This window comes from Oncorhynchus masou, chromosome 8 (assembly GCF_036934945.1).
Source record: "Oncorhynchus masou masou isolate Uvic2021 chromosome 8, UVic_Omas_1.1, whole genome shotgun sequence".
NCBI classification, from domain to species: domain Eukaryota; kingdom Metazoa; phylum Chordata; class Actinopteri; order Salmoniformes; family Salmonidae; genus Oncorhynchus; species Oncorhynchus masou.
This window is the reverse complement of record NC_088219.1, coordinates 36,144,242-36,156,741: the sequence shown is the minus strand read 5'-3', so window position 1 is coordinate 36,156,741 and position 12,500 is coordinate 36,144,242. Positions and strand designations below refer to the sequence as shown.

Here is a 12,500-nt window from a genome sequence, read left to right as displayed (position 1 = left end):
TTCTACTCTCTCTTTCTACTCTCTCTCTTTCTACTCTCTCTTTCTATTCTCTATTCTTTCTGTTCTGTCTCTTGTCTCCCTCTCTCTCCTCTCTATTCTTTCTGTTCTCACTTTATTCTCTATTCTTTCTGTTCTCTCTATTGTCTCCCTCTCTCTGTCACAGTCTATTATGTTCCTGTTTCACTCCTGTTCCCCACTCTGTTATCTGTTTCTCCTTTTGCCTCGTCTGTGTCTGACCCTCTCACCCACTCCGTGTGTGTTTGATGTGATGTGGTGTGTGTGTGTGTGTGTGTGTGTTTGATGTGGTGTGTGACTGTGTGTTTGATGTGTAGTGTGTAAATGCCAGAGGTCTGGGCCCAGTACAGCTGAGGGTGTAGGGGGGTGGTAATGGTTACTAGGTATGGTGTGAAAGAGAGTGGGAGGGAGACTGATGGGTCTTTCCATTGATGTGTGTGTCTGTGTTTGAACACTTCAAAGACTAGGGGGGGGGGTCAGAGAGGGAAAGGGTTGATGAGAAAGGGGGGCAGAGAGAGTTATATTATCTATTATCTACTTCACTTGCTGTGGCAATGTTAACATATGTTTCCCATGCCAATAACGCCGCTTGAATCGAATTGAGAGAGAGATGCAAGTGTGATCTGCGTTGGCAACGTTGCAGGTGGATCTGCTGAGGCCTTGGGTTGTCACGGTGTGACATCACTCATTACATCGACCTCTTTCACTGGATCCTTCACCTCCTTTCAGCTCTGACCTCTCGACAGAAACACTAAACGCTTCTCTCGCTTTCCTTCTCCCCCTCTCGCTCTGCTTCTCTCGCTCTCCTTCTCCCCCTCTCGCTTCCCCCTCTCGCTCTGCCTTCTCCCCCCTCTCGCTCTGCTTGCTTCTCTCGCTCTCCTTCTCCCCCTCTCGCTCTGCTTCTCTCGCTCTCCTTCTCTCGCTCTCCTTCTCCCCCTCTCGCTCTGCTTCTCTCGCTCTCCTTCTCTCGCTCTCCTTCTCCCCCTCTCGCTCTGCTTCTCTCGCTCTCCTTCTCTCGCTCCCCTCTGCTTCTCGCTCTGCTTCTCTCTTCTCTCGCTCTGCTTCTCTCGCTCTCCTTCTCTCGCTCTCCTTCTCCCCCTTCTCTCTCGCTCTGCTTCTCTCTTCTCTCGCTCTGCTTCTCTCGCTCTCTCTGCTTCTCCCTCTCTGCTCTGCTTCTCTCGCTCTCCTTCTCTCGCTCTCCTCTCTCCTTCTCTCTCGCTCTGCTCGCTCTGCTTCTCTCGCTCTCTCCTTCTCTCGCTCGCTTCTCTTCTCTCCTCCTCTCGCTCCCCTCCTCCTCGCTCTCCCTCTCCTTCTCTCGCTCTCCCTTTCGCTCTCCTTCTCTCGCTCTCCCTCTCCTTCTCTCGCTCTCCTTCCTTCTCTCGCTCTCCCTCTCCTTCTCTCGCTCTCCTCTCTCTCCCTCCTCTCGCTCCTCGCTCCCCCTCTCCTTCTCGCTCTCCCTCTCCTCTCTCGCCCCCCCTCTCCTTCTCTCGCTCCCCACCCTCTCTCTCCTTCTCTCGCTCTCCCCCTCTCGCTCTCTCTCTCTCTCTCTCTCTCTCTCTCTCTCTCTCTAGGCACAGTCCCTTCAGACAGCACAAGACCAAAGACAAACACGAGATTGACCGCATGACGCTCACTATGGTAAGGGCCACCTTACACACACACACACACACACACTGAGAGATCCTTTTTTTACACTACAGTGCACACGCATTGAGATGTTTTAATGTACACAAAACCACTGACATGGCCTTTTGTGCACTAGAAAACACATGTGGTTTGTAAATGTTTACACAACACACACACAAACAATATAAGGATTTGTCCCTGAACACACTGACATACTAGCGTGTGCACACACCCGACATGATATCCTGGTGAAAGCATCTATTACAGATGTTGCCCAAAACTCCTGCCAAGTCTTTGTCTGATAATGTCCAGTGAGTGAGTGGGAGGCAGTGAACAGAGCGAAGCGGTTCTGGCAGGAAAACGAGGGTATTTGCATCCTGACTTTGCATCCCTGTCTGCTGCACACACACACACACACACACAGAGGGTCTAGACCAGAGGTGCTCAACCCTCTTGGGAAGCTAGCCTCCTGCAGGGTTTCGTTGCAGCTGCTCTTCAGGACCATGATTAGCTGAATCAGGTGTCGGCGCAGGGCTGGCGCAAAAACCTGTACATCCAGTAGCTCTCCTGGAGGAGGGGGGGGGGGGGGTCACCCTTGGTCTTGGTCACCCTTGGTCTTGGTCACCCTTGGTATTGGTCACCCTTGGTCTTGGTCACCCTTGGTCTTGGTCACCCTTGGTCTTGGTCACCCTTGGTCTTGGTCACCCTTGGTCTTGACTAGAGTGTGCCTACTATTAGACTAGAAGATCTGCGTCAGTTGGAGTGTGTGTTGTAAGAGGAGAGGACGCACACACACACACCCTCTATAAGGCGCAAGCTAAAAAAGGAAAGTATCCTCAATTGTGATTCAATTCAGATTAGGATTTAATCCAGCCACTTGATCGGAATAAACCGTGTAATCCCTGTCTCCCCCCCCTCTCTCTGTTCTCTGTCAGTCCGTTGGTTTGTGCTTATCCAACCAGATGGATGGTTCTGTAAGATGAGATCAACCGACAAAGAGAGGAGGAGAATTATGGCAGAGGAGAGAGGGAGGAATGAGGGGTTATGCTATGGAACAATCACAGAATTTTAGATCACACATCGTCTCCTTCCCTCGACATTTTCAATGCACGTTAGATACGCTTTATTGGCACGATAAATCAAGTCTGTCTCATGTTGTTGTAGCAGGAAATTGTTCTGCTCTCTCCCACACTCTCTCTGTCTCTCTCCGTCTCTCTCTCTCCGTCTCTCTCTCTCTGTCTCTCTCTCTCTGTCTCTCTCTCTCTGTCTCTCTCTCTCCGTCTCTCTCTCTCCGTCTCTCTCTCTCTGTCTCTCTCTCCCGTCTCTCTCGTCTCTCTCTCTCCGTCTCTCTCTCTCTGTCTCTCTCTCTCTCTCTCCGTCTCTCTCCTCTCTCTCTCTCTCTCTCTCTCTCCTCTCTCTCCTCTCCCCCTCTCCCTCTCTCCGTCCGTCTCTCTCTCTCTCTGTCTCTCTCTGTCTCTCTCTCTCTGTCTCTCTCTCTCTGTCTCTCTCTCCCGTCTCTGTCTCTCTCCGTCTCTCTCTCTCCGTCTCTCTCTCTCTGTCTCTCTCTCTCTGTCTCTCTCTCTCCGTCTCTCTCTCTCTGTCTCTCTCTCTCTGTCTCTCTCTCCGTCTCTCTCTCTCCGTCTCTCTCTCTCCGTCTCTCTCTCTCCGTCTCTCTCTCTCGTCTCTCTCTCTCCGTCTCTCTCTCCGTCTCTCTCTCTCCGTCTCTCTCTCTCTCTCCTCTCTCTCTCTCTCTCCTCTCCCTCTCCTCTCTCTCCATCTCTCTCTCTCCTCTCTCTCTCCCTCTCTCTCTCTCCCCCTCTCTCTCTCTCCTCTCTCCGTCTCTCTCTCCGTCTCTCTCTCTCTCCGTCTCTCTCTCCGTCTCTCTCTCCGTCTCTCTCCCCCTCTCCCCCTCTCTCTCCATCTCTCTCTCTCTCTCTCTCCTCTCTCCCCCTCTCCTCTCTCTCCGTCTCTGTCTCTCTCTCCCTCTCCTCTCTCTCCTCTCTCTCTCCGTCTCTCTCCTCTCTCTCTCTCCGTCTCTGTCTCTCTCTGTCTCTCTGTCTCTCTCTCCGTCTCTCTCCTCCCACTCTCTCTCTCTCTCTCTCTCTCTCGTTGTAGAACGTGGAGTTGCCAGACTCGTTCTCTGTGGAGCTGAAGGGTCTGTTGGAGGGTCTGCTGCAGAGGGACGTGGCAAAGAGACTGGGCTGCTTGGGACGAGGGTACACACGCACGCACACACCTGCCCCCCCCCCCCCCCCGTTCCGTTGTTTTTCACACACACCCCGTTCCGTTGTTTTTCACTCACCTGTGTTAATGCTAGGTCTTAGCTGAGTGCAGGAATTTGAACCTTTTTGACTGTGTATCACCTAGTGTGAGTACTATGAAAGGGCTTTATATGGGTCCATAAAATGGTTTTGGAGAGCTCAGTTCCATTCGGAGTTGTTGTAAATACTGCCACCTGCTGTTTAGGCGAGGAACTGTTCCAACAGGAGAATGACCTGGCTTTTTCTCTCTCTCCCCTCTCTCTCTCCTCTCTCCATACACAAACACACACACACACACAGCGCCCCAGAGGTGAAGGAGCATCTGTTCTTCAAAGGCATCGACTGGCAGCAAGTGTATCTTCAGAAGGTAAGCCTTAGAGTGTGTGATGAATCGGGAGAACGGGTTCGTTATAAAGCCTGCCGGTCTGGACATTCGGCTCTCTCTCTCTCGTGGTGCTCGATCAGTTGCCATGGTTACTCTGCTGAAGGAATGGAGTAGTTGTTTTGTTTACTCACCCTCTTCTTTTCCTTTTCTACTTCTCCTTCCTCTCCTCTCTCTCTCTCCTCACCTTTACTTCTCCTTCCTCTCCTCTCTCTCCTCACCTTTACTTCTTCTTCCTCTCCTCTCTCTCCTCACCTTTACTTCTCCTTCCTCTCCTCTCTCTCCTCACCTTTACTTCTCCTTCCTCTCCTCTCTCTCTCCTCACCTTTACTTCTCCTTCCTCTCTCTCCTGACCTCTACTTCTCCTTCCTCTCCTTCCTCTCCTCTCTCTCCTCACCTTTACTTCTCCCCTCTCTCTCCTCACCTTTACCTCTCCTCTCTCTCCTCTCTCTCCTCACCTTTACTTCACCTTCCACTCCTCTCTCTCCTCACCTTTACTTCTCCTTCCTCTCCTCTCTCTCTCCTCACCTTTACTTCTCCTCTCTCTCTCCTCACCTTTACTTCTCCTTCCTCTCTCTCTCCTCACCTTTACTTCTCCTTCCTCTCCTTCCTCTCCTCTCTCTCCTCAACTTTACTTCTCCTCTCTCTCTCCTCACCTTTACCTCTCCTCTCTCTCCTCACCTTTACTTCTCCTTCCTCTCCTCTCTCTCCTCAACTTTACTTCTCCTCTCTCTCTCTCCTCACCTTTACTTCTCCTTCCTCTCCTCTCTCTCCTCACCTTTACTTCTCCTTCCTCTCTCTCTCTCTCTCCTCACCTTTACTTCTCCTTCCTCTCTCTCTCTCTCCTCACCTTTACTTGTCCTTCCTCCCTCTCTCTCCTCACCTTTACTTCTCCTTCCTCACCTTTACTCTCTCTCTCCCTCACCTTTACTTCTCCTTCCTCTCTCTCTCTCCTCACCTTTACTTCTCCTTCCTCTCTCTCTCCTCACCTTTACTTCTCCTTCCTCTCCTCTCTCTCCTCACCTTTACTTCTCCTTCCTCTCCTCTCTCTCCTCACCTTTACTTCTCCTTCCTCTCCTCTCTCTCCTCACCTTTACTTCTCCTCCCTCTCTCTCCTCACCTTTACTTCTCCTCCCTCTCTCTACTCACCTTTACTTCTCCTCCCTCTCTCTCCTCACCTTTACTTCTCCTCTCTCTCTCTCCTCACCTTTACTTCTCCTCTCTCTCTCCTCACCTTTACTTCTCCTTCCTCTCCTCTCTCTCTCTCCTCACCTTTACTTCTCCTTCCTCTCCTCTCTCTCTCTCCTCACCTTTACTTCTCCTCTCTCTCTCTCCTCACCTTTACTTCTCCTCTCTCTCTCTCCTCACCTTTACTTCTCCTCTCTCTCTCCTCACCTTTACTTCTCCTCTCTCTCTCCTCACCTTTACTTCTCCTCTCTCTCTCCTCACCTTTACTTCTCCTCTCTCTCTCGCCTCACCTTTACTTCTCCTCTCTCTCCTCACCTTTACTTCTCCTTCCCCCCTCTCTCTCTCTCTCTCACTCTTTACTTCTCCTCTCCTCTTACCTCTCCTCACCTCCTCGCCTTACTTCTCCTCTCCTCTCCCTCACCTTTACTTCTCCTCTCTCTCTCAACTCACCTTTACCTCTTCTATCTCCTCGCCTTTACTTCTTCTCTCTCCTCACCTTTACCTCTCCCCTCTCTCTCTCCTCACCTTTACCTCTCCTCTCTCTCTCCTCACCTTTACCTCTCCTCTCTCTCTCTCCTCGCCTTTACCTCTCCTTTCTCTCTCTCCTCGCCTTTACCTCTCCTCTCTCTCCTCACCTTTACCTCTCCTCTCTCTCCCTCTCTCTCCTCCCCTCACCTTTACCTCTCTCTCTCTCTCGCCTTTACCTCTGCTCTCTCTCCTCCCTTTACCTCTCCTTTCTCTCTCTCCTCACCTTTACCTCTCCTCTCTCTCCTCGCCTTTCCTCTCCCTCACCTTTACCTCTCTCTCTCTCCTCGCCTTTACCTCTCCTCTCTCTCCTCCCCTCACCTTTACCTCTCCTCCTCTCTCTCTCCCGCCTTTACCTCCTCCTCTCTCTCTCCTCGCCTTTACCTCTCCTCTCCCTCTCTCCCTCACCCTTTACCTCTCCTCTCTCTCCCCTCACCTTTACCTCTCCTCTCTCTCTCCTCACCTTTACCTCTCCTCTCTCTCTCCTCGCCTTTACCTCTCCTCTCTCTCTCTCCTCGCCTTTACCTCTCTCTCTCTCCTCACCTTTACCTCTCCTCTCTCTCCTCCTCGCCTTTACCTCTCTCTCTCTCTCTCCCTCACCTTTACCTCTCCTCTCTCTCTCCTCCCTTTACCTCTCCTCTCTCTCACCTTTACTCCCTCACCTTTACCTCTCCCTTTACTCTCTCTCTCTCTCCTTTACCTCTCCTTTCTCTCTCTCCCCACCTTTACCTCTCCTTTCTCTCTCTCCTCACCTTTACCTCTCTCTCTCTCTCTCCCTCACCTTTACCTCTCCTCTCTCTCTCCTCGCCTTTACTTCTCCTCTCTCTCTCTCCTCACCTTTACTTCTCCTCTCTCTCTCCTCGCCTTTACCTCTCCTCTCTCTCTCCCTCGCCTTTACCTCTCCTCTCTCTCTCCTCGCCTTTACCTCTCCTCTCTCTCTCCTCGCCTTTACCTCTCCTCTCTCTCTCCCCTCGCCTTTACCTCTCTCTCTCTCTCCCTCGCCTTTACCTCTCCTTTCTCTCTCTCCCCCTCACCTTTACCTCTCCTCTCTCTCTCTCCCCTTTACCTTTACCTCTCCTCTCTCTCACCTTTACCTCTCTCTCTCTCCCTCACCTTTACCTCTCCTCTCTCTCTCCTCGCCTTTACCTCTCCTCTCTCTCTCCTCGCCTTTACCTCTCTCTCTCTCTCTCTCCCCTCACCTTTACCTCTGCTCTCTCTCTCCTCACCTTTACCTCTCCTCTCTCTCTCCCCCTCACCTTTACCTCTCCTCTCTCTCTCCCTCACCTTTACCTCTCCTCTCTCTCTCCCCTCACCTTTACCTCTCCTTTCTCTCCTCCTCACCTCCTACCTCTCCTCACCTTTTCTCTGACTCTCCTCACCTTTACCTCTCCTTTCTCTCTCCTCACCTTTACCTCTCCCTCTCTCTCTCTCTCCTCTCCCCTCACCTTTACCTCTCTCTCTCTCTCCTCGCCTTTACCTCTCCTCTCTCTCTCCTTTCCTCTCTCTCTCTCTCCCCTCACCTTTACCTCTCCTTTCTCTCTCCTCCCCTCACCTTTACCTCTCCTTTCTCTCTCTCTCTCTCCCTCGCCTTTCTCCTCCTCACCTTTCTCTCTCTCTCTTACCTCTCCTTCCTCTCTCTCTCTCTCACCTTTACCTCTCCTCTCTCTCTCCCTCACCTTTACCTCTCCTCTCTCTCTCTCCTCGCCTTTACCTCTGCTCTCTCTCTCCTCGCCTTTACCTCTCCTTTCTCTCTCTCTCCCCTCACCTTTACCTCTCCTCTCTCTCCTCCCTCACCTCGCCTTTACCTCTGCTCTCTCTCCCTCACCTTTACCTCTCCTCTCTCTCTCTCCTCACCTTTACCTCTCCTTTCTCTCTCCTCACCTTTACCTCTCCTCTCTCTCTCCTCGCCTTTACCTCTCCTCTCTCTCTCCTCGCCTTTACCTCTCCTCTCTCTCTCCCCTCGCCTTTACCTCTCCTCTCTCTCTCCTCGCCTTTACCTCTTTCTCTCTCTCTCTCTCCCTCACCTTTACCTCTCCTCTCTCTCTCTCCTCACCTTTACCTCTGCTCTCTCTCTCTCCCTCACCTTTACCTCTCCTCTCTCTCCTCTCGCCTTTACCTCTCCTTTCTCTCTCTCTCTCCCCTCACCTTTACCTCTCCTTTCTCTCTCCTCACCTTTACCTCCTCCTCTCTTTCTCTCTCTCTCCCCCTCACCTTTACCTCTCCTCTCTCTCTCCTCACCTTTACCTCTCCTCTCTCTCTCCTCGCCTTTACCTCTGCTCTCTCTCTCCTCGCCTTTACCTCTCCTTTCTCTCTCTCTCTCCCCTCACTTTACCTCTCCTTTCTCTCTCTCTCTCTCCTCTCTCCTCCTCGCCTCTCTTCTCTCTCTCCTCGCCTCACCTTTACCTCTCCTTCCTCTCTCTCTCCCTCACCTTTACCTCTCCTTCTCTCTCTCTCTCTCACCTTTACCTCTCCTCCTCTCTCTCTCTCCTCACCTTTACCTCTTCTCTCTCCCTCACCTTTACCTCTCCTCTCTCTCTCTCCTCACCTTTACCTCTTCTCTCTCCTCACCTTTACCTTTCTCTCTCTCCTCACCTTTACCTCTTCTCTCTCCCTCACCTTTACCTCTCCTCTCTCTCCCTCCCTCCTCTCACCTTTACCTCTTCTCTCTCTCCTCACCTTTACCTCTCTCTCTCTCTCTCCTCACCTTTACCTCTCCTCTCTCTCTCCTCGCCTTTACCTCTTCTCTCTCCCTCACCTTTACCTCTCTCTCTCTCTCTCCTCACCTTTACCTCTTCTCTCTCCTCACCTTTACCTCTCCTCTCTCTCTCCTCGCCTTTACCTCTGCTCTCTCTCTCCTCGCCTTTACCTCTCCTTTCTCTCTCTCTCTCCCCTCACCTTTACCTCTGCTCTCTCTCTCCTCACCTTTACCTCTCCTCTCTCTCTCTCCCTTTACCTCTCCTCTCTCTCCCTCACCTTTACCTCTCCTCTCTCTCTCTCCTCGCCTTTACCTCTCCTCTCTCTCTCTCCCTCACCTTTACCTCTCCTCTCTCTCTCTCCCTCGCCTTTACTTCTCCTCTCTCTCTCTCTCCTCACCTTTACTTCTCCTCTCTCTCTCTCCTCACCTTTACCTCTCCTCTCTCTCTCCCTCGCCTTTACCTCTCCTCTCTCCCTCGCCTTTACCTCTCCTCTCTCTCCCCTCGCCTTTACCTCTCCTCTCTCTCTCCTCGCCTTTACCTCTCCTCTCTCTCTCTCCCTCGCCTTTACCTCTCCTCTCTCTCTCTCCTCGCCTTTACCTCTCCTCTCTCTCTCTCCTCGCCTTTACCTCTCCTCTCTCTCTCTCCTCACCTTTACCTCTCCTCTCTCTCTCCTCGCCTTTACCTCTCCTCTCTCTCTCTCCTCGCCTTTACCTCTGCTCTCTCTCCTCGCCTTTACCTCTCCTCTCTCTCTCTCTCCTCGCCTTTACCTCTCCTCTCTCTCTCCCCTCACCTTTACCTCTCCTTTCTCTCTCTCCTCACCTTTACCTCTCCTCACCTTTACCTCTCCTCTCTCTCTCCTCACCTTTACCTCTCCTCTCTCTCTCCTGACCTCTACCTCTCCTCGCCTTTACCTCTGCTCTCTCTCTCCTCGCCTTTACCTCTCCTTTCTCTCTCCTCACCTTTACCTCTCCTCTCTCTCTTTCTCTCTCTCTCTCCCCTCACCTTTACCTCTCCTTTCTCTCTCTCCTCACCTTTACCTCTCCTCTCTCTCTCCTCGCCTTTACCTCTGCTCTCTCTCTCCTCGCCTTTACCTCTCCTTTCTCTCTCTCTCTCCCCTCACCTTTACCTCTCCTCTCTCTCCTCGCCTTTACCTCTGCTCTCTCTCTCCTCACCTTTACCTCTCCTCTCTCTCTCTCCTCACCTTTACCTCTCCTTTCTCTCTCCTCACCTTTACCTCTCCTCTCTCTCTCCTCGCCTTTACCTCTCCTCTCTCTCTCCTCGCCTTTACCTCTCCTCTCTCTCTCCTCGCCTTTACCTCTGCTCTCTCTCTCCTCGCCTTTACCTCTCCTTTCTCTCTCTCTCTCCCCTCACCTTTACCTCTGCTCTCTCTCTCCTCACCTTTACCTCTCCTCTCTCTCTCCTCACCTTTACCTCTCTCTCTCTCTCCTCGCCTTTACCTCTCCTTTCTCTCTCTCTCTCCCCTCACCTTTACCTCTCCTTTCTCTCTCCTCACCTTTACCTTTCCTCTCTCTCTCTCTCTCTCTCACCTCACCTTTACCTCTCCTTTCTCTCTCCTCACCTTTACCTCTCCTCTCTCTCTCCTCGCCTTTACCTCTGCTCTCTCTCTCCCTCACCTTTACCTCTCCTCTCTCCCCTCTCTCTCTCCCCTCACCTTTACCTCTCCTTTCTCTCTCTCTCTCTCCCTCGCCTTTACCTCTGCCTCTCTCTCTCCCTCGCCTTTACCTCTCCTCTCTCTCACCTTTACCTCTCCTCTCTCTCCTCACCTTTACCTCCTCCTCTCCTCCTCACCTTTACTCTCCTCACCTTCTCCTCGCCTTTACCTCTCTCTCTCTCCTCACCTTTACCTCTTCTCTCTCCTCACCTTTACCTCTCCTCTCTCTCTCTCCTCACCTTTACCTCTTCTCTCTCCTCACCTTTACCTCTCCTCTCTCTCTCCTCACCTTTACCTCTTCTCTCTCCTCACCTTTACCTCTCCTCTCTCTCTCTCCTCACCTTTACCTCTTCTCTCTCCTCACCTTTACCTCTCCTCTCTCTCTCTCCTCACCTTTACCTCTCCTCTCTCTCTCTCCTCGCCTTTACCTCTTCTCTCTCCTCACCTTTACCTCTCCTCTCTCTCTCTCCTCACCTTTACCTCTTCTCTCTCCTCACCTTTACCTCTCCTCTCTCTCTCCTCGCCTTTACCTCTGCTCTCTCTCTCCTCGCCTTTACCTCTCCTTTCTCTCTCTCTCTCCCCTCACCTTTACCTCTCCTCTCTCTCTCCTCACCTTTACCTCTGCTCTCTCTCTCCTCACCTTTACCTCTCCTCTCTCTCTCCTCGCCTTTACCTCTCCTCTCTCTCTCCTCGCCTTTACCTCTCCTTTCTCTCTCTCTCTCCCCTCACCTTTACCTCTCCTTTCTCTCTCCTCACCTTTACCTCTCCTCTCTTTCTCTCTCTCTCTCCCCTCACCTTTACCTCTCCTTTCTCTCTCCTCACCTTTACCTCTCCTCTCTCTCTCCTCGCCTTTACCTCTGCTCTCTCTCTCCTCGCCTTTACCTCTCCTTTCTCTCTCTCTCTCCCCTCACCTTTACCTCTCCTTTCTCTCTCTCTCTCTCCTCGCCTTTACCTCTGCTCTCTCTCTCCTCGCCTTTACCTCTCCTTCCTCTCTCTCTCTCCTCACCTTTACCTCTCCTTCCTCTCTCTCTCTCCTCACCTTTACCTCTCCTCTCTCTCTCCTCACCTTTACCTCTTCTCTCTCCTCACCTTTACCTCTCCTCTCTCTCTCTCCTCACCTTTACCTCTTCTCTCTCCTCACCTTTTCCTCTCCTCTCTCTCTCCTCACCTTTACCTCTTCTCTCTCCTCACCTTTACCTCTCCTCTCTCTCTCTCCTCACCTTTACCTCTTCTCTCTCCTCACCTTTACCTCTCCTCTCTCTCTCTCCTCACCTTTACCTCTCCTCTCTCTCTCTCCTCGCCTTTACCTCTTCTCTCTCCTCACCTTTACCTCTCCTCTCTCTCTCTCCTCACCTTTACCTCTCCCCTCTCTCTCTCCTCACCTTTATCTCTCCTCTCTCTCTCCTCACCTTTATCTCTCCTCTCTCTCTCTCCTCGCCTTTACCTCTCCCCTCTCTCTCTCCTCACCTTTACCTCTCCTCTCTCTCTCCTCACCTTTACCTCTCCTCTCTCTCTCCTCACCTTTACCTCTCCTCTCTCTCTTTCTCTCTCTCTCTCAATTCAAGGGGCTTTATTGACAAGGGAAACATGTGTTAACATTGCCAAAGCAAGTGAGGTAGATAATATACAAAAGTGAAATAAACAATAAAACAGTAAACATTACACATACAGAAGTTTCAAAACATTAAAGACATTACAAATGTCATATTATATATATATATATATATATATATATATATATATATGACAGTGTTGCAACGATGTACAAATGGGTAAAGTACACAAGGGGAAATAAACAAGTATACATTTGTGTGTTCTTCACTGGTTGCCCTTTTCTTGTGGCAACAGGTCACACATCTTGCTGCTGTGATGGCACACTGTGGAATTTCACCCAATTCTTTGTGGATCTGTGTAATCTGAGGGAAATATGTGTCTCTAATATGGTCCTACATTGGACAGGAGGAAGTGCATCTCAGTTTCCACCTCATTTTGTGGGCATTGAGCACATAGCCTGTCTTCTCTTGAGAGCCATGTCTGCTAATGGCAGCATTTCTCAATTAGCAGGGCAATGCTCACTGAGTCTGTCCATAGTCAAAGCTTTCCTTAAGTTTGGGTCAGTCACAGTGGTCAGGTAT

General features: G+C 51.4%; 1 protein-coding gene and 1 long non-coding RNA gene across 2 annotated transcripts in view; one reads left to right on the top strand and one right to left on the bottom strand.

Moving 5' to 3' along the window:
• The window catches only part of LOC135544586 (G protein-coupled receptor kinase 3-like), a 66,653-nt gene that overhangs the window by 49,765 nt on the left and 4,388 nt on the right, over positions 1–12,500 (top strand). Inside the window, exons 14-16 of the mRNA XM_064972315.1 lie at positions 1,587–1,653; positions 3,757–3,857; positions 4,203–4,269. Coding sequence (XP_064828387.1) covers positions 1,587–1,653; positions 3,757–3,857; positions 4,203–4,269 — 235 coding nt within the window. The remainder of the gene's footprint in view (positions 1–1,586; positions 1,654–3,756; positions 3,858–4,202; positions 4,270–12,500) is intronic.
• LOC135543939 (uncharacterized) lies at positions 8,797–9,962 on the bottom strand. The gene is made up of 3 exons (XR_010456269.1): positions 9,901–9,962; positions 9,632–9,701; positions 8,797–8,898 (listed from the first exon to the last, which is right to left on the bottom strand). It is a non-coding gene; the product is annotated as an uncharacterized LOC135543939 (long non-coding RNA).